Source organism: Ambystoma mexicanum, chromosome 6p, assembly GCF_040938575.1.
Source record: "Ambystoma mexicanum isolate Mex_15411 chromosome 6p, UKY_AmexF1_1, whole genome shotgun sequence".
Lineage (NCBI taxonomy): Eukaryota > Metazoa > Chordata > Amphibia > Caudata > Ambystomatidae > Ambystoma > Ambystoma mexicanum.
In genome coordinates, this window is record NC_090935.1 from 1,308,326,415 (window position 1) to 1,308,346,800 (window position 20,386).

General features: G+C 47.8%; 1 protein-coding gene across 2 annotated transcripts in view; it reads left to right on the forward strand.

The window, feature by feature from the left end:
• HAUS6 (HAUS augmin like complex subunit 6) overlaps positions 1 to 20,386 on the forward strand; it is a 1,011,950-nt gene that overhangs the window by 148,866 nt on the left and 842,698 nt on the right. For both annotated transcript variants that reach the window (XM_069625969.1, XM_069625970.1), the window contains one exon: positions 284 to 425. In XM_069625969.1, the coding sequence (XP_069482070.1) occupies positions 284 to 425 (142 nt within the window). The remainder of the gene's footprint in view (positions 1 to 283; positions 426 to 20,386) is intronic.

Below are 20,386 nucleotides of genomic sequence, written 5' to 3' on the forward strand. Positions count from 1 at the left end.
ATTAAAACTGGTGCTAGCTGGGTGCTTGTCATTTGATGTAAACTTGCATGAAGGGGTGTTTCCGCTAGCTCTCCACTACGTTCCCCTTCACCTCAATGCTCATTGGAACTCTCTTAATACAAAGAGTGCCTGGCAAGGGGTCTTTCCATCATGTGGGAAATTTCCCTCAAACCTTGTTTCCTAATTCTGCCCCCCAGCAGTGTTTATTCAATGCTTTTGATTACTTTGGTGATATGACTTTGAACTAATTGTAACCCACAGCTTTTCTCAATTGTTTCCCTAGATGATTTTGTCTTTGCCTCCTTGAATTCAAAGCCTAAAGATCTTCATATAGCAGTTGCACGAAACAAAGTGGCACAAAACCGATTTCTCCAAGTCGTGCAAAAGGAAGACTTTGTCCTTCAAGAATACAGAAGAAAAGCACAGTAAGTAACTATAGGCAAAAGGAGAATGCTTTATGTTCTTTGTTTTAGTTGTAAATCACAACTTTTCAAATATATAATATCACAAGTATAATAAAACATAAAATGCATATATTCAGTCTGTTTCAACTCCATCTCAGTGTGACAATGCATGAATACAAGAAGGTGCTCATCACATTCTAATTGTGACTTTATATGAGGATGCACGTGAGGTTCATGAGTCGGTTGCATAAAATTCGGGCATAAAAACGATTTGCGGTTAAAATGGGCTTGTCCTATGCAGCCATGTACAGTGCAATAATGTACTTATTTGTAACAAAAGTAACTATCGGGGGTATGTTAGCATTTATTGTTAGCTTTGCCTACTGTATAGCTGTAAATAGGCTGTTTGCAGGCAAGAAACTAAAATAGAAAATGAGGATCAACATGCTGTGCATTATAGATGGTGGCATTGCATTTGTTACTGCTGCATACCTGCGCAAGATTGGAGTTTTCTCCCGACAGGATTGTGTGTTTATAGATTTGTAGCTGTATTTAGAGATGTGCATTAAAAATCATGGTCCACATTTGATAGGATGATAAAACACAATCTTAAAAGGATTTATGGTAGTATTCTTTTCGTAATGAAGATGGGTTAGTACAGTGTACAAGCAAGTGTTCTTAGGTTTCAGGATGGCTGTCTAGATTGCAAAATCTGCACGTGGGTTTGATGGCTTGGTCCCTTGAACGGACCGTTAGTGGTTCTTTAGTTGGCCATAGGTCGAACCACATTCTCATTAGCTGGGTGCGATAAATTGTCTTGACATTTCTTTAGGTATTTAGGGAGTTGATTAAACATTTTTGGGAGAAAACTTCTAGAATTAGAGATCTTGTATTGGGTGCATTTTATTTACTGCTACTGGTCCAATCAAAATACCAGAGTTTTCGCTTTGCGCGCTCAGGGTTGGATATTGGTGTATTTTCGTCAATGTCCGCTTTTTCCAAAGTTAAGGTACAGCCTTCTTTCCAAGTATCTAATAGTTTGTCATGGGTGATTCCTACAACAAATGCTAGAACTGGTATTAAGGTTGCCTTTAAACATTGTTTTCATTATGCATTTTCTGTAAAGCATTATAGAGTGGAGTGCCAAGAGATGATGTCCTGAAGTGAGATCAATCCTACTTTATAACGAATTACAAGGATGGGGAAACATTTTGGTATAGACAGTGTGGTCTTGCAGAAGATTCCTTCTAAGTACTCCCAAACTGACTAGTTTTCGGGGAGTTTAGATTGAGTACTGTATGTTAATGCAGGTATGACTTTTTGCTTGTAGAAGGTTAGCAAGGAAGGACCATATTTTCGATGCACCAACCTGGCCTGCGAGCACAAAAATTCAATTTTATTCTTAATATTCATTTGATAAGTGTGTTGGATCGGTTGTCATTGATGTTTTACCCTAGGTATTTATACTCATGGATGATATCCAGTCTTTGCATTCCTATAGACCATGAGCGCAAGGAGGTTTTGTTTCTTACTCTATTGCACTGCATTTTCAGGATGTTGGATTTGCCAGTGTTCATCATAAGCCTGTTTTCCGAGGCATAGTTTTGCAGCGCATCAAGTTGTCTCTGGAGACCAATAGGAGTCTGGTATGCTAAAACAAGGTCATCAGCATAGAGGAGCCACCCGATTGGGTGAGGTCCTATTTTGGGTGGAAGGGCTCTGACAGCATCCAGGTGTTTGTGGATGTCTTTGATGTAAAAATTGAAACGAGTAGATGCAAGAATGCAGCTCTGTTTGAGGACACGATATGTATTGATGGGGTGAGATAAGAGTCAGTCTTGATTCAGTTTCACTCGAATGGAAGTGTTGGTGTAAAATTGTTGCAAGTTCAGGATGTAAGGTGGGCAGTCTGCTTCTGTTCTTGCCGCAGAAAGGTTAGAGAGATAGTCAAACGCTTGCTTGAAATCTATAAATGCAAGGTACATCGGTTGTTTTGATGTGATGACTTGCTTTTTTTGAGCAAATATAATGGGTAGCTGAACGTCCATCATATCTGCTGATTTCAGCCATTTGCTCAAATCTCTTAAGCAACAGTCTTGCTAAAATGTTGCCAGGGGTGTCCGATAGGGCAAGAGGTCTATAATTGGATGGTATATTCCGGTCTCCCTTTTTGAATATGGGAATAATTGATTGTTTCCATGAGGCAGGAATAATACCTCTGAAAGTCGGTTTGAAATATTGCGTACAATATTGAGGACCACTTCTCTGGATGACCTTTTAGTGTAGCATTCGAAGGTCCATCGGGACCCGGTGCTCTAGAGGAGCTCAATTTATTTTTATTTGCAAGAGGATATACGTATGGTCAAACCTCAGTGAGCTTAGCTCATTTCATCGTCGTATGTGTTTGTGACGAAACACTGAGCGGGATCCAGAGCAAGTTTTCTCATGAAATGGTCAGAGTATGAGTATACCAAGAAGGCAGAAATGGGGAAGACTTTCTGTTTAAGTTGTTCTTTATTTTATCTAACACAGTTTAATTTTAGTATGGACCATTCTATTTCTCAATTCGGAGGGTTGCAAAGCAGGTTTGTAATATTGTTGCTAGGGGCAAGATATTTGTACCCAAACTGTTTCTAATATGTTGTGATCACTGTGGTGAATTTTTCAACTCGATTAATTGCTTGGGTGGACATGAAGATCTAGGATTGCAACAGTCGCTCTTCCAGGTTGGGCAGGGTGGAGTGTCGCCTTCAATAGTTACATTCAGAAGGGTGAAGTTTCTTTCAGACATTAGGTTCATCCCCATGGTTGCTCTTGGTGTGAGCATTAGATTATTCAAAGTGATGCATTCTATGTTCAGATCTCCTACAATTAGCGTGATGTAATGGTCTGGTTCGTTAGCGATAAGCTCTGGCATGTGAATTGCATCAAACCAAACAGCTGGGTTCCAATAAAGATTAAGGATGGCAGTGTGGAATGTCAGCGATGTAGAGGGTTTGGGATTTCGAGTTTCGACAATTGAACACGGGAATGGGGGAAGCCTCAAGTATAATTTGCCATCTGAGTCTACTTTTAGTGCTGTAAGTAGGCCTGCCATTGGTCTGCCCTTAGGATGTTTAATGGCAAGTATCCAGCATATCTCAGTTAGGTCACGTGGGCTGGCTAGATATGCAAGTTGCCTGCAAAACAATGAGGTGTCCAATGGATGGTGTTTGTCAGTTCGCATGAGATGTTTAAATCCTCTGGTATTCCAGACCGCCATCTTTACCTAGGTAACCAAGGGGTTTGTTTGATGTTTATGGGTTTTTCTATGATTAGTGTCTTTGAGAGGTTTTTAGAGCCAAGACAATTTTGTTTCCTGGGGCGAGCAATGGTCATTGTCAAAGTCAACTTCGCATTTGAGGTGCCCTCTAGTACCCTCACCATTTATGAGTAGCTGTTCTCTTTTCAAATTCATCATCATGTAAATAAGCGATGCAGTCTATCTCTTGTTGAAATTAGTAGTTCAACAGTTGGTGAGAAGCCCTGTTGAGAGTTTGTCTTTTTCCTCCATATGGTTTCCTTTACAATCTGTGATGGTACCGTTAGGGTTACAGTGTCCCTCTTTCGGGTGTTGGTGATGTAGAGGGATTCAATGTCTTGAGTATCAAGTTTCAATTTTGGGGGGGGGGGGCGTGGCTACATGGCCACGGACTAGGACGTGATCCCTATGAGCTCCTGCTGATCTGACCAAAAAAAACATACTTTGAGCTTGCAGAGTGCTGCCTTATTGGAACTATGAATACGTGAATACGAGAGGCATACAGAGGTCGTGGAGCTGGCTCTTACTGCACGAAGTGCTGTGTTGCGAGTTAAAGAAAATGGCGAGTTTTGGTCGGCGAGAGATAAAAAATCGCGCCCATGTGAGAACAAAGGGGTGAGCCTTAGGACAGCTGCATTGGCACATCGCGGAACGGCATCGCTCGCCAATAAAAGCGGATCTGAAACATTGGAGAGGGCTTGGATGTAAATGAGCGGCTGTAACAAGGATCGTAGCTGACATGCTTCGGTGGTCTGGCAGGTCAGCGCACACTGCGGCCTACAAGTATCGAAACATCACTGCGAAGTGAAGCAGCGGATAACGGTGGAGATTCAAACAAGATGGCGCCTGCTCCCACCCGAAGGTCGGTATCTATAGACTGAAAATAAACATAACGCAGGCTGGGGCGTGGAAGCCAGACACACGAACACTGCTGGTGAAAGGTGCTGCAAGGCCCAGGTGTTGGTGACTCGTAATTACTCAACAAAGAGTAGGATAATGTCGGTGAGAGGAGGCAAAACGAAGGCTAAACAATCAATGATAGATATATTTTCTAAGACCCCGACCACCCCGGCACAGACCCCCACCAGCAGGTCAGCGGAAATCGCCCCCTTGAGAGATGACAGGCGATCCTGGCCGCTATCACGGAACTGAAAACCTTGTGGGGGACAAAAATGGCAGAATTAAAAGTGGCGCTGGAGAACAAAATAGACGCAGTGGGCATAGAGGTCCATCTATTGCGGCAAGACATGAGGGCGCTAGCGGAGAGGACGACTTGTCTGGAAAGTGTGGTGAAAACCAATGCAGAAACCAGCACTAGCAATACTAAGGAGATCCACGTACTAAAGCAGCAAGTCTCGAACCTAGAGAACCGAGCAGAGAAAGCCGAAGGAAGAGCGAGACGTAACATACGCGTGGTGGGCCTTCCAGAAGGAGAGGAAGGCCAAGATCCAACGGACTACGTGGAGAGCATGATTATGCCGGAGATTGGGGCCGGCAAGCTCTCTCGGATTCGCAATTGAACGCGCACATAGAGCCCTGATGCGAAGGCCGCAACCAGGGGCCCCGCCCCGAGCGATCATAGCGAAAATCCTGAACTATAGAGACCGAGAGACGATCCTGGAGTTCTTCAGGAAAGGAGGGACGATAAAGTGTGGCAGCGACCATAACTGCATACCCAGACTACACCATGCAAGTACAAAGGCAACGCTATGGATTTGTAGCCGTGAAGAGGAGACTACGGACAGCTGGCCTTAAATACATGCTTCTGTATCCTGCAAGACTTAAGATAATACATAAGAGCAAAATACATTTCTTTGACACCCCGGAAGAAGCAACGAACTGGCTGGACGCCCAAGATTGCTTGGACGTTGAAGAGTATCAGCGACGAGATGCACAAGATAACTGATATGAGGCAATGCTATGAGTTGCCGAGAAAGAGATGTAATGGGGGCAACCTTATGGCATGACATTGATTGCTCAAGATGAGTGATGCTGGACTTACTGGACTGGAATATAGTTGGCACTGTTAAATATTGATATTCCAATGTGATTTACTAATGCAGGAGGCACAAACGGGACGTGACCTACCCCCCCCCCCCTCTGGTAAATAGTGAGGAGAAAAGCCACTAGGGCTGAATCACCCCGTTGAGCCCCGAGTGCGCGAGTTGTCGGGTTAGGGGCTAGATGCCGGGGTGCCTGAGATCCAGGGATGGAGCTGGTCAACATTTGGGAAGGTTGGGGGGGTAGTGGAGGGGTAGATATTGGGTTTGGGCTAGTTGGGGAAGGGGATGGGGAAAAGGGAGGGTGGGTCGGGTGTTGGGGAGTTGAGTGTGTTTGTAGTTGGGGACCGAGCCTATGAGTCTACACGTGGGGAAAAAAGTTTTGAATGGGAACTGCACCGGTAGGAGGGTGAGATACAGATTGATAAATAATGGGCAAACTCAGAATTGCTATGTGGAACGTAAGAGGGCTCAATAGCTACCTGAAGAGGAACAAGGTTATGATGTACCTGCGCAGACAAAAAAATAGATGTAGCTTTGATACAGGAAACACACCGTACGCGCGACAAGCTAGAAGTGATACGGAATAAATGGAGGGGGGGGACTGTGGTAGGCGCCACGTATTTGGCCTATGCCAGAGGTTTGATCACATGGGTGGCGCTGCATGTCCTTTTCCAACTGCTACAATACACTGTGGCAGAGGACGGAAGGATGGTAATAAGAGGGCTGGTAGAAAACAGAGAAATAAGTATTAACACATATGACCCGAACCATGATACAGCGGCATATTATAGGCAGTGGTCTGGGGAGGAGACTTTAACTGCGCACTCAATCCGAGAATCGATAGATCGGATAATAAAATATAGACCTACCCCAATGGCCAGAGCGCTGCAGACATTGCTGACGGACCTGGGGTTTGAAGATGCATGGAGAGTGCAACATATGCCAGAGAGACAATACTCCCATTACTCGGCCCCACAAAATCTGCACATTAGGCTGGATTACATGTTTGTCACGCATGATCTAATGTCGGAGGTAACACTTGCAGAATACAAAGCGAGGGTCCTCTCGGATCACACTGATACTGGGATGGCCATAGCAGCCCCCGAGAACAAGAATACCGACTTGGAACCTCCGTGCTGAAGCGCTGAGAGATACTATATTCAGAGAAAGCCTGAGAGACGACATAGTAAGCTATTTTGAAATTAATACTGGAAGTGTTGAATTTGCTGGTACGCTGTGGGGGATGGCCATAGCTAATTCCAAAGAGCTGCAAGTGGGGATAGTGGCTGAACTACAAGAGGCTGAGAACGAGTTGGAGAAAGCACTGGGAAGGGGTGGTACCACTGAGGCAGAGAATGAAGAGATACTTGGGCTGCAGCAAAAATGTGTGGGATGCTGGGAGAGACTGTCTTCTGAATTATAAGAAGTACATAGAGAGATGGCATATGGGAGGGGATAAACCAGGAAGAATGCTGGCATGGCTCTTGAAACCCCCAGACCCACAATCCGGACAATTGCGAGAGATGGTAGTACGGTGGACACCCAGGAAGGGGGTTAATCAAGAATTTGTAGAATATTATCCGACCCTATATGACAAAGTAGGGAGTGATCAAGGGAGAATAAAGGGAATGCTAGAAGACATAGGTCTGCCACAGATTAGTTCGGAAGAAAGAGAAGAGCTAGACGCCCGATCACCCTGGAAGAACTGGAGGAGGTAGTGGTGCAGCTACCCACAAACGAGACCCTGGGAGCCGATGGACTTCCGAGTGAATTTTACAAAAAATACAAAGACGAGGTGCTCCCCCCCCCCCCCTGTTGGAAATGCTAAACGAGGCATACGACAAGGGTAGGCTCCCAGAGTCCCTGCGAAAGGCGATCATTATACCCCTCCCGAAACCTAATAAGCCTACCAAGGAATGTGGATCATAGACCATTGTCAATGCTAAATTAGGATGGCAAAATACTCACAGCGGTTCTAGCAAATAGGATGAGAAGAATTATCACCAAACTCATACACCCTGACAAGACTGGGTACGTCCCAGGCAGAAATATTACGAATAACCATAGGCGGCTCCATCGAGTCATTGAGTATGTGGATGAGGAAGATGGAGAGATGGCAATTGTATCACTGGATGCAATAAAAGCATTTGATTCAGTAAAATGGCCCTGGATGATGGCTGCCTTGACCAGCTATGGGATAGGGCCGGGGTACCTTAGATGGGTCCAATTGTTATATAGCGCGCCTCTAGCCAGGGTGAAAACAGGAGCGATAATCTCGGAGAGGTGGCAGCTTAGCAGAGGTACTAGACAGGGTTGCCCATGGTCCCCAATGTTATATATTTTAGCTCTAGAGCCACTAGCAATATACCTCAGGCAACAGTATAATGTGATGGGTATCACCATTGAAGCAGAGCCACATTTAATTTCCATGTATGCAGATGACCTACTGTTGTACTTCAAATACCCTGAAGAAAAACTCCAATACTTGCTGGAGGTGATGGAACAATTTTTGTTTCTTTCGGGCATAGCAGTAAATCCTAAAACGTCATGAGTGTTCCCGCTAGGCAGATATAAGGGGACCCCACTAGAGCACCTGCCTGTATTGCCAATACCGTGGGAGGTGGACACGTTTAGGTACCTAGGAATAGACCTCTACCATACAGTGGAGGCAGAGCACCTGCATAACACAGAGGGCGGTTAAGAGTATTGAAAGTAGCATGAAGTTCTGGACGAAGCTTCCTTTGGCGATGATGGGGAGAGGGGCAATGTTAAAAATGGCGGTCCTGCCAAGACTATTGCATTACTTTAGTAATATACCGCACCTGATCCCAAAACTATTCTTTTTCCGATTACATAGCATATGTAGAGATTTCCTATGGAAAGTGAATTGATATGAGAAATAAAGTTTTACTCATGCGCCAATCTTTAGGGTTAAATTTGTTGCGGTGAGTCTTCAAATGATAGATCCAATTAACAATTTTAGGAGAAAAAAAGAACTTCAAAGCATTAGTTCTGTTCTGTAGTGCTTTTTATTTTGAGTTCCACATGTTCTCATCACATGTATAGTCGATTCAGTCCAAGTGTTTATTTCACACTTAAAAATTCAATAAGCGAAAGATTCTCAAAGAATAATATCAATTTTCTCACTCAATTGTTTTTGTTCCCACTCGACACGTGTTTCCCCATTGTTACAATGGTTTATCAGGAGAGCAAATCCTAGTCAAATTAACATTATTGTGAGAAAAGAAAAGGGACCATTGTTATTTAAGAAAAAAACTTTTTGATAATATAAAATGTGTTGTTTCTAGACTTACCCTATTTAATTCCTTCATACACACTTTGTATGGTGCATTCACTTTGTCCAAGTTAGTTTAACTTATGGTTGAAAAAATGCAGTTACTAAGCTTATTTGTCATATCAATTCACTTTCTAATTGTTTCTGTGTAGCAGCCACACAAGGATTTGAGAATTGCTCATGCGGACAACATTCAAGTATACAGAAAATACTTTATAGAAAGCTGTCGCCATGGATAAGCTTTTTTGGTTGCAAACTTTTTTTCAATAAGATTTCTATGGAGTGGGACTAGAAATAGAAAAGCCCTCTGGAAGCTACAAAGTACGTATGAGAAAGGAGGGATAAAACGTCCAAACTACGAGGTCTATTACCTAGCAAGCCAATTGCAATATGTAGCAAAATGGTTATTGGAAGACTCGACCTCGGAAACTAGGCTGTTTAGATCAGAATGGGCACCATTCTTTCTACAAGAAATGATGTGGCTGCCCAGAGTGAATTTCAAAGTGTGCCCAAAAATGATGTTGCTGGGATGGGACATATGGCACAGGGCCTGTCAGGTAATGGAGAGCCCTTCCCCATGCTCCCCGCAGGTGCCACTTGTGGCACTGGTGGGAAAAGACGCTCAACTAATGAAAACGATCAGGAAGCACTGGGAACTAGTTGGGATAGCAACGCTGGGCGATGTATGGCAAGAGGGGAATATTATAGATTTTGAGACTTTGGTAGAGGAAACCTAATTACACGGGACAGTATATTGCATACCACAGGGTGGTGCGGCGGGTTAAAAAAACGTGGTCGGATAATACTGGCAGTCCAACCGGATGCCACTCTAGAGGCTATATACGACATAGCAGAGGGAGGATATGAGATAGCCAGACTATAAGAGATAGTTATGTCTAAAGTGGGGAAAGAACCAATGCGATTACAACAGGAATGGGAAGAGGTGGGCACCCCTATGACAGATGGGATGTGGGAGAGAGCCCAAAGATATCATAAGAGGGTGTCAAGAAATGCTAGGTTGCAACAGATAGTTGTATATCACCCACAGAGCTTACATGACGCCCCAAAGAATAGCTACATTTGCGAATGCTGGGCAGCAAGCATGCCCAAAATGTAGTGAGAATAATGCTGGGATGGTGCACGTGTTCCGGGCGTGCCCAGTGATTGAACGTTTTTGGAGGGGTGTGGCGGATAGTCTGAACACAAAAAGGGTTAAGCTAATGATAGAATTGTCGTGGGGGTGCCCGATAGGAGGGTTCCCCAGATCACGGAAATTGAAGCATGTCAGTAAACTTAAGGACCTGGCATATATACTTGCGAAACATAGAATTGCTATGAACTGGAAGGCATGCCATGGTCCGATAGTAGAAGTGTGGTGGAAAGACCTACAAAAGTGGTCAGAAGCTGAAACTGCAGTATGGCAGGAGGCAAGTAACTTGGGTGGGGAGGAGGAAGCAGAAACCTTGACAGCTTGGAAGCATCTAGTAACTGCGATATTTGGGCCCGCTCATGATGGGACGAGTGATCACGACTCAGTAGAGAATTCGGATGGAGGACTCCACCTGCAAGGCGCAGGAACAGAAGGTGTGGAAGAATAGGCTCGAGAGGGGGAGGGCAGAGGGAGCAGTATATATTATTGAAGAAAAGCAATATTGTAATGTAATTGTACTGCAAGCTTGGTTGTATTGTTAAAAAAATAATAATTGTTAAAAAAAAAATTTCAATTTCGGAATTGTTTTGAAAACAGCTAATCGGGTAGTCCTGTTTGGAAAAGTCTCTTCTTTGCCTGCCCTTCATTGTTAATGTTAACATGTCTGTTCGATTTAGACTGGTATGTTTGTCCTTTGAGTTTCCTCGATGAGGAGAGGGTGTGGGATTGGTGTGTTCTACATGAGTGAAATGCGAAAGCCCTTTACATTGCAGCGTTGGAGATTTGCTTGTATATTGCTGAGGAGTGTCCCTTGTTTAGGAATGTAGAGTAGGTGTATTGGTATTTATGGATATGCATAACCTTTTTGTTCCAAGGATGGAAAATGATAATTCTCCGCCCTCAATTTCCAGTTCGAGACTTTCGTTGTCGCTTGTGGAATTTGATAGTGTGAGGTATCTTGCCTGTCCCCATCCTTGTGGTAGGGATGTAATTAAATAGGTTGAGTAATTCATCGAGTCTTCATCTTAAACATCTACTGTGACCGGATCCACGGATGTAGGGAAGGGCATATTAGTTGATGTATGATCGTCTTGTCTCTGGCTTTTGTGTACAGGTTCTACTTTCGGGATTGTTGGATCAACTTTAGCTCGAATAATGGATAAGGGTTGTTGTGAGGGGTTAGTCAAGGCACAGAAATTTTTTAGAGCTAGTACTAATTGGTCTTTTGGCTATTGATTGATTCTTAGTTTTTTTTTGTCACGTTACTAGTTCGCTTAGTTTTCTTTTTGCGATTTTGGTGTTGACAAACTTAAACTGAGTGCCTACAGCAAAGTTCTCAGTTGATTTAGAACCTACCCCGAGTGTTTCTGTGGGTTGCAAGAGCAAAATGGGCAGATCTTTGATAGTTAGCCAGTCAATAAGGAGGATATACTATTCAATAGATAGGTGTGTTAATCTGTTTCTTTTCTAATGTTTCATCAATTTTAGTTAGGCTGTATAGCCCATTATTCATAGCCGATAAGGTATTTTCATATGCAGGAATAGGTACTTTCTTTAGTCCAAACAGTCTCTGGGTAGGTTTTACAAATTACATTGCTGATGAAGCCAATGAGTTAAGAGTAGAGTTGGGAGAATTTGGATATAAAATAGGTGAGTGTAAGAGGTTCAGCATATTCATATTTGGAAGATCAAGTTGAGTTTCAAGTACTGTATGCACCAAGGATTGCATTTGCAGTGCATCTCTGTTCAAGGATTCTGTGGGTTGGGATGTTGTTCAGACGTACCCCTTTGAAGCATTTGCCTCTTGAGTTTTTTGAGCTGAACTGATCGTTCACTGATTTCCTGGAAGAGTGGGGGAGTCATGCACACATTCATACACCAAACTACACGGAGTGCCAATACAGTGCTAGCAGTTCCTAGTAACCTATTTCCAAGATGCCTGTCTCTACCTAAACTCCTGCCAATCTACTCTTACTCCAGATCTGACCCCTAATCGTAAATGCAAACATGATCATGAATGAAACCTGAAGAACAAGGACACATGATTGAAACGTAGAATGGCATTGAGATAAAACCGCATGAAATGAACTCACGACAATCTGTCTAGCTGAGGACACCTGATTCCTAACCAACACTGATTATCATAGTTTACACCTTTTTTGTTTTAGTTCACTGTGTGGTTCCAGCATATGGGTCAATGCCCCGTCAGTTCACAAAGCACACATACAAACTCCAACCCTATTACTTTACAGACTACACATACAAACTCCGTAGTTTAAAGAAAGTTGAACTATGTCCTGCCTCAAGCACAGCAGCTTATGAGTCTCGTTAATCATTGCATTGCAGCATGCACTTAACTTTGTCCCGGGGAAGCTCCCGAGGTTTTCCCGAGCTGGTAGCTGTAGGCAGTGTCTGCGTCTGATGCTCTGAATGCAGGGGTTGGGGGGGGAGGAGGCCTTAAGCCTTGGTGTGCAGGCTCTCCCCAACAAGGAATGCAACTGCTGTGGCCTCACCACCACCTGCTCGTGTGTCCTTACTCGTGTCCCATCCCCTTTCCTCCATACTGCATGGGCATCTCTTCCAAGGGACAGGAGACAAAATCTTCTTCCCCTTTAAATGTATAGGTGCGCGGGGGGTGAGGCCTAGGGAGCACATACTGCCCTGACTCCGCCGCCACACCTCAGTTCCCTTTCTCTACGTCGACGTGAACGGGCCGAATTCACCAGCGCTCCTGGGTTTGGTTTCGGCCATGTAATTCCACGTGCGGTTACTTCTTTCTCTTATTTGTCTTTTTATTATTCAGGTACCCTGGTCCTCGGGTGTCACGCTCCTCCCCGGTGCATGTCAACTTCCACAGGGTTCAGCAGGTGTCCATCCTGCTACGGGCTCTTCCCAACTTCAGATCCCCACACGCCCTCTGCCTACGTTGCCTTGGCCCAGTCCACAGTTGGCAAACTTGTACAGCGTGTGGCTCGCTGTCTTCGAAAGTGCTGAAGAACAGACTAGCCAGGTGGAGGGAGCTCTTCCAGAAGTCGCCTCCTGAGGACCCCAAGAACTTTGTGAAACATCGACTCAAGCCCAAGGTAGGGACCGCTATTCTCCATCGCACCCCACAAAGGAGACTCCTTCCTAAGGACGCTCCCACCCGGCAGGTACCGGTCAGGTCCTTATACTATTACGGGCATCGAGGCTGCTGCAGCTACCGGCCTTCGGGCCGAGGGATCCTTGGATCCTCCCGGTAGTAGTGTTGAGGGACTGGAAGGTTCTCGTACCGGATTGTCATCCGAGGGGCTCTGCCCTTGGACCGGCAATATGGCCGAGGAGCTACGCTCTAGTACCGGCAATACGTCCGAGGGGGGGGGGGGGGCAGGTGCCTAAACACAGCTCTACCGACCCCCGGGTCGAGGGTGTCGCACCTACCGGGCCTAGGCCCGAGGAGCAGGGTAGGCCTTGTGATCAACACGCAAGAGTCTTGGAGGAGGCTGGGCCCGCCGAGCTACCCGTCGCAGGCACGTGGCAGGTAGCTCGACAAGATGGCCACCAAGGCAGACAGATGCACCCGTCCAACGCCATTCCAGGAATTCGGCAAAGAGCGAGTGTCAAGGTGGGACTGGCCTCAACCAGGTACGTGGCCTACAGCCTATCCCTCTTATGCACGCGGCAACTTCCCACTGTGTCCATATGGGCAGGGTATGCAGCAGCTCCCGTCTACCCCGTCAGTAACCCGTGCCACATCTACGGCCAGTGAAGAGGGGTTCTTCGAGAGGTTCCTCAGCCTCATGAAGTCACCTTGGATGGGGGTTATCCTCAAGGACGTCATCAGGGAAGTCCTCCATTTGATGCTAGCGGCACCATAAGCGTCTCTGCCGGTGCCCCCGACCCTGGTGCAGCCGCTGCCTCCGGCTCCCCAGCCGATTCTTCAGACTGCTCTGTACCATCCTCCGCTGCCTCCTCAGTCTCCGGCCACGGCCCCTGTACCCCAGCTTCTGGCGCCAACTACTCCTCCACCTCTGCAGGATATGGATGAGGAGGATCCCAGTACGCCATCCTCAGCCAGGGTCTTCCACAAACGTCTTGCAGGACTGGCAGAGTATCTGGGCCTACCCCAACCAGAGGCTGAAGTCCTCACGCGACGCCCCTCTGCCAAAACAGGGATTCCACTGCAAACCGAAGTAATCTACCTGGCCAAGGAGGGTTGGCTCGAGTCCCACTCAGCCCAGCTGGTCAATCGACACCTGGACACCAAGTACAGGCAGATAGAGTGGGATACACTCTTGCTCTCAGCCCATCCTTAGCCACACTCCTCAGTGATCGCCGCGGCATCACTATACACCAAGCCTGTCGGCCTCAGCCACCTCCTCTGCGGCGCTGCTAGGCAAGGAGAAGATCTTGGAGGCGTACGGCAAGATACTCTTCCAACAAGTCCTTGCATCTTCATCAGGCCAACGCAGACGCCATGCTGGCGGCCGCTAACCAAAGGTTATGGTGGGAAATTGCCGACTTCCTCCCGGAACTCCCTACTCAGAGCCAATCATGTTTTAAGGCGGGGCTCGCTGAGTCCAAGCTGGTGGCGCAGGACCTCATGGAATCCACGTGGCCCATATTGATACCTCTGGCCGTGCCCTCTGTTTCGCCACGGACATGAGAAGGACAGCGCCTGGCTACAGGTGATGAAATTAAAACACTGACGTGTAGGAACGCATTTTAGATCTACTGTTTGGGGGCAGGGGGAGTTTGGGGGGTGGTGGAGGAAACCTCCTCCACGGATGAGGAGCTGGACAAGAAGAAAAACCGCTCACAAACGGCCAAATCTTTATGACCACGCCCAAGTCGTAGACCCAGTCACAGCAGTTCTCTGACAGGGGGCGTACGTATGGAGGATTCCGTGGCTTCCAGAAACGGAGATCCAGGCAGCCGGACCGCTCGCTGTCTCAGAACAGGCGCAAATGACAAAAAGGGGGGGGGGGGGAGTAAAGGCTTTTTCCAGTCACCCCTCCTCCGCGACAGCCTCCGAGGGAAAGGAGGCATGACACGCCCCTTCGGGTCCACGTGTCTCCAGTGGGGGGCAGGCTTGCTCACCACGCTTTTCTGGTGCCTGAATTTCAGACCCCTGGATCCTCTTTGTAGTATCCACAGTGTACTGCCTGCCTATCCTCCCTCCTCCCCTCCCACAGGTTGGGACAGCAACTCTTTTGGCAGAGATCCAGTTGCTCCTAGAGAGCCAGGCAGTGGAGGAAGTCCCAGCCTCCCAGCGAGGCCTGGGCTTTTACTTCAGGATTTTCACCATTCAGAAGAATCAGGCGGGCCTGAGAGTTGTGCTGGACCTTTCCACCCTCACTCTCCTTACCCTTGCAAAAATTCAAGATGTTTACGCCAGCTTATATAGCAGAGACATTGTGCAAGGGAGACTGGGTGTGCTCCCTGGATCTGAAGGACGCATACCTCCACATCCCGATTTGGCAGACCCATCCTTCCTATGGTTTTAGATCATGGGGTACCATTTTCAATACAAGGTCCTTCCTTTTGGCCTCAACTCGGCCCCCAGGTTCTTTACCAGGCTCGTGAATACGGTGCTGGCCCTCCTTGGAGCGCAGGGCCTCCATCTACCCATACCTCGACGACTGGCTCGCCAGGGCCACATCTCCGGAAGCAGTTCACCACTCTTCCCATGCCCTTATCAACACACTGCATGATCTGGGTTTCTCGCTCAATCTCAAGAAGTCACAGCTGCAGCCCACGGAGACTGACATTCTTGGGCCTCATTTGGGATACACGCTCCGAGAAGGTATTTCCGTTGGACAAGATCTCGGCCGTCAAGAGGGCCACCACCCACTTCCTCAGCAGAGAGATTACCTCGGCATGGTGGTACCAACATCTCCTGGGTCTATTGGCGGCGGTCCTATTAGCCGTCCTGCACACGAGATTGAGGATGAGTAGGATTCAGCTGCACTTCACGGCCTCACGGAACCAGGATTGTGGCTCTCAATCCGAGATGATCGACGTTCCTCCATTTCTCTACCCGGACCTAACATGGTGGTCCAGGGGCTGCAACCTACGGATGGGCAAGCCCTTTCGTATGCACTCCCTGCAGGCCACCTTTGCCACGGATTCCTCGCTCGAGGGCTGGGGAGCCACCCTGGACGATCTGTTCACGGCACCTGGACTCGACAGGTGCAGGAATACCACATCAATTGGCTAGAGCGGAAGGCCATCTGGCTAGCACTCGGGGCATTCCTACCACTTCTCAGGGGCAAGGTTGTCCTCATCCAGACAGACGACTCGTCCAGCATGTACTATGTCAACAAGCAGGGAGGCACCAGATCCCCTCTGTGCAGACTGGCAATCAGCATGTGGGAGTGGGCACTGGAAAACCACATCTACCGCACGGCAGTCCACCTCCCGGGTGAATCCAACCTGGAGGCGGACAGGCTCAGCAGGCTGGGAGCGGACAATTAAGAGTCGCAGCTAAATGACCTCGTTATTAAGAAGTTCTTTAACAGGTGGGGTCATCCCCAGGTGGATCTCTTTGCCACCTGGCACAACAAGAAGTGCCCTCAGCCTCCTGGCAGGGACAGGGCCCCAGCTCCCTGGGCGACGCATTTTGGCTTCAGTGGAACGGCATGAAGGCTTGCGCCTTCCCGCCCACACCGCTGATTCACAGAGTAATTTGCAAAATCAAGGAGTCTCGCCAACTCAACATTATTCTAATACCTCCATGGTGGCCGGCCAGGCCATGGTTTTCGGAGTATAGTGCATTATGTTATTTAAGCGATAAAGAGTGGTGTAGTGTGGGCATCCCAAGGAGCAAGCCCGAGGTGGGTGAAGGGAGGATTGGGGGGCAGGGTGGGGTGGGTGGAGTTTCTTTAGTCTATGGTCGTGACTTCACTTTGGTGGACTGTTATCCCCAACATACATGCTCTCCGGTCTATGTGGTTGTGTTCGCAATCCATCTCCCCCAGACTTTCATATATTTCCCAGGATAACCCCTGGCATTGTATATCCACTTCTCCAGTGATGCACGTTGGTCTAGGCACAGTCTATCCGGGGATCCCCATGTGGAGGCAATAAGTCTTTTTCCCAGTCAAGTGCCACTGAGAGGTTTTTTCACATTTGGCATTATCCACTTCCGCCCAGATACTAAGTATCACCATCTTAGGGTCCTGTGGAACTGGGGATCCCAGGAGCGTGTTGATCTGGAGCCAATTCATCCGCAAGAAGTCCTGAATGACATCACAATCCCAGAGCATGTGGAAAAAGGTTCCCTCTCCTTTGCGGCACCGTAAGCAGTCACCATCCTCCACCATCCCCCATTTCATCGAGGCACTGGAGTAATATGCTTGATGCAATATTTTGAACTGTATTAAGCAAAGTTTAGAGTCTATGCCAATCTCCTGCGGGAACATTAGTGCCTCGACCCATTCTTCAGATTCTAGCGTACCAACTACTCTCTCCCATTTCTCCCGGAGCCCAGAGAGTTCTTGGGCCCCGAAGGCAGTGATCACCTGTTAGTGTTGTGACCTTAGCCGGGATCCCACCGTGGACCATGTTTGCTTCTAGGGGGGAGTATATTGGGACTTCTCTCAGCACTGGGAATTGGGTCCGGATGGCGTGAGTTGCTCACCCGGGGTTAGTGCAAACCTGTCTTGCATATCACTAAATGGTGCTATATGCCCGTCTTTCACATCTGCCAGGGTCCGTATCCCTATTTCGTCCCACCTGATAGTGTCCCATCTTGAGGACTTCAGGGATGCGTGCATTATTCCAGAGGGTTTGGTCCAGCGTGGGTCTCCCTCCCCAGCCCATATGTAGGGTTGCTTCTGCCCAGACCTTACAAACCTGTTGTATCCCCTTCTATGCCGTATAGCACTCGGAGGGGTGTGATTGCCCTCAAACTACTGATCTCTCCCCATATATAAAGAAGCCCAGGGTCCCCATGGAGCAAGTCATTCACCACTCCCAAACTTGCAGCCGAATAGTAAGCCTGGTAAACCTATAAAGTGCTGTAAAGTTTTTAACACTATGCAGGGTTGTTTCCCTCCCCAAATGCATCCCTGAAGGGCTGCCTCTATGGACACGAAGGTTGTGTGGGGAATGTGGAGGGGGCATTCTAAAGGACATACAGAAAACGTGGAAGAGGGCATTTTAAAGAGGGCCGCTCTGCCCATTAGCGTCAGTGGGAGTGATTGCCAGTGGGTGAAGTCTGCTTCGAATTTGTCCATCACCGGTTGTAGGTTGAGGCAGATGAAGTCCTCTGGGCTCGGACTGATGGTGATACCCAGGTTTACAAAGTTTTGGATGGAGACTGAGTAAGGGCAGTGTCGCGCGATTGTCAGCCCCGCCTTGAAGCGGGAAGAGGACCTTTTTTTTTTTGTGTGTATTTACTTTGCGGCCACAGAAGGACTGATATTCGTTAAGGATATTCATGATTGCCGGGCACCAAGTCTTGGGGTTGCTCATGTAGATGAGCAGGTAATCTGTGTAGAGTGAGACTCGATCTTCCACACCCCACGGCCATGCAAAACCAGTCCTTTCCATTGACGACCGGAGCCCGATTACGAGCGGTTCTGTGGCCAATGTGAACAGTAAGGGGGAGAAGGGACCGCCGTGCCTAGTACCCCGCCCCAAGTAAAGGGTCCTGTAGTTGGTCCCACGGACCCTCGCCACAGCTTCGGGAGAATCATACAGCAACTTGACCCATATGTAGTTGGTGCCGAATACCATCTTGTCCATAATAGCCCACAGGGCAGACCACCCCACTGAGTCGAAGGCTTTTTTAAAGTCTACTACCAATAATACAAGTCAATCGTAGCAGCTTGGTCGATATCGCGTGTGTAGGCATAGTGTTCACTCCGCCTCCCCCTCCAGTCCCCGCCACCCCCACCGTTGTGACCCATCAAGGAGGACCTTGACTTTGTGACCATGAGAACAAAACGACAAAAGAGCCAAAACAGTTGCAGTATAATTTCCAATTTCCCGCTCGCCTGGGCCCCTGTCTGGTGGCAAGTTGTGGATTCTGGTGAGCCAGTCGAGGTACCCTACCTCGAGACATGGCCCAACGTGGGCCTTGCCGTTTTGCTGTTTCGTAACGGGCCAGTTATCCCCATGTCCCACCCTGTACTTCCCCCAAACCAGAAGCACCTGCAGCCCGATCCATGCGCCAGCTGGGCACAGAACATCAACCCAAAACATTGGTGAGTTATTGGATGCTTACGCCAACCGCGACTACATTTTCCCATCTTCCCGCAGCGACCACCGCTGTGTAGTCCCCATGATTCTTCATATTTCATTATCCCATTTCCATAGTGGCGGTCCTCAACCGTTCTCCTCCATGTCTGTTCCGTCTTGTGGAGATGTGGGAGAGTCGAAACCCTGTGGGTTCGTCTGTGGCAGGGAGCCGTCCATCCTTGGCTTCCGAGTCGGAAGCTCTCTGAGATCGTTGATGCTCAGTCCTGTATAGGATTTGAGGCTCTAGCCATTCCCAGGCCTCTTTTGGCGAGTAGAACAGCTGGGCGATTCCTTCATGGTGCACTTTCAGTAGCGCCGGGAAGAACAATGTGTATTTTGACAGGGATTGTAGTTTCTTCTTAACAGAATCGAAAGATTGTCGGGCTTTCTGGACTTCCCTATTGTAATCTGGATAGAAACCAACTCGGTAGCCGTTGTAGGTGATGGGGCAAGTGGCTCGGGCCATCTGGAGAATTGCGCCCCTGTCCCGAAAGTTCATGAGTTTGGCGATGATTGTTCGTGGTGGTGCGCCAGGGACAGGGTGCCCGGTCGGGACCCTGTGGGCTCGCTCGATGGAGAAGAACTTGGAGAGTTTCTTGGGGGCAAATACTTCAGTCAGCCAGTTCTCTAGAAAGAGTTTGACAATGGGACCCTCCTCCTTTTCCGCAATTCCGAGGATTCAGATATTGTTTCTTCTTGCTCGCACTTCATTATCTTCTGCTCTATTCTCAAGTTGTGACACTTTGAGTGTTGGCAGCCAGCTGTTTCTCCATCCACCCCATAGCGTCCTCAGAATTTGAAATCTTCTGCTCCGTTTTTCGCACTCTTGAAGACCGGTAACTGAGGTCTTGTCGCAGGAATTAAACCCCTGCAGACAGGCCCCCGATTTTCCCCTCAAGGGAATCTGCGACTCTCCAATGGTCTTCATAACATCAGAGAAATGTGGGGTTCGTCCTCCACTGTTTCCCCATTCTCCAGAGTTGTGATTGAGGGGCCTGGAGGGGTCTG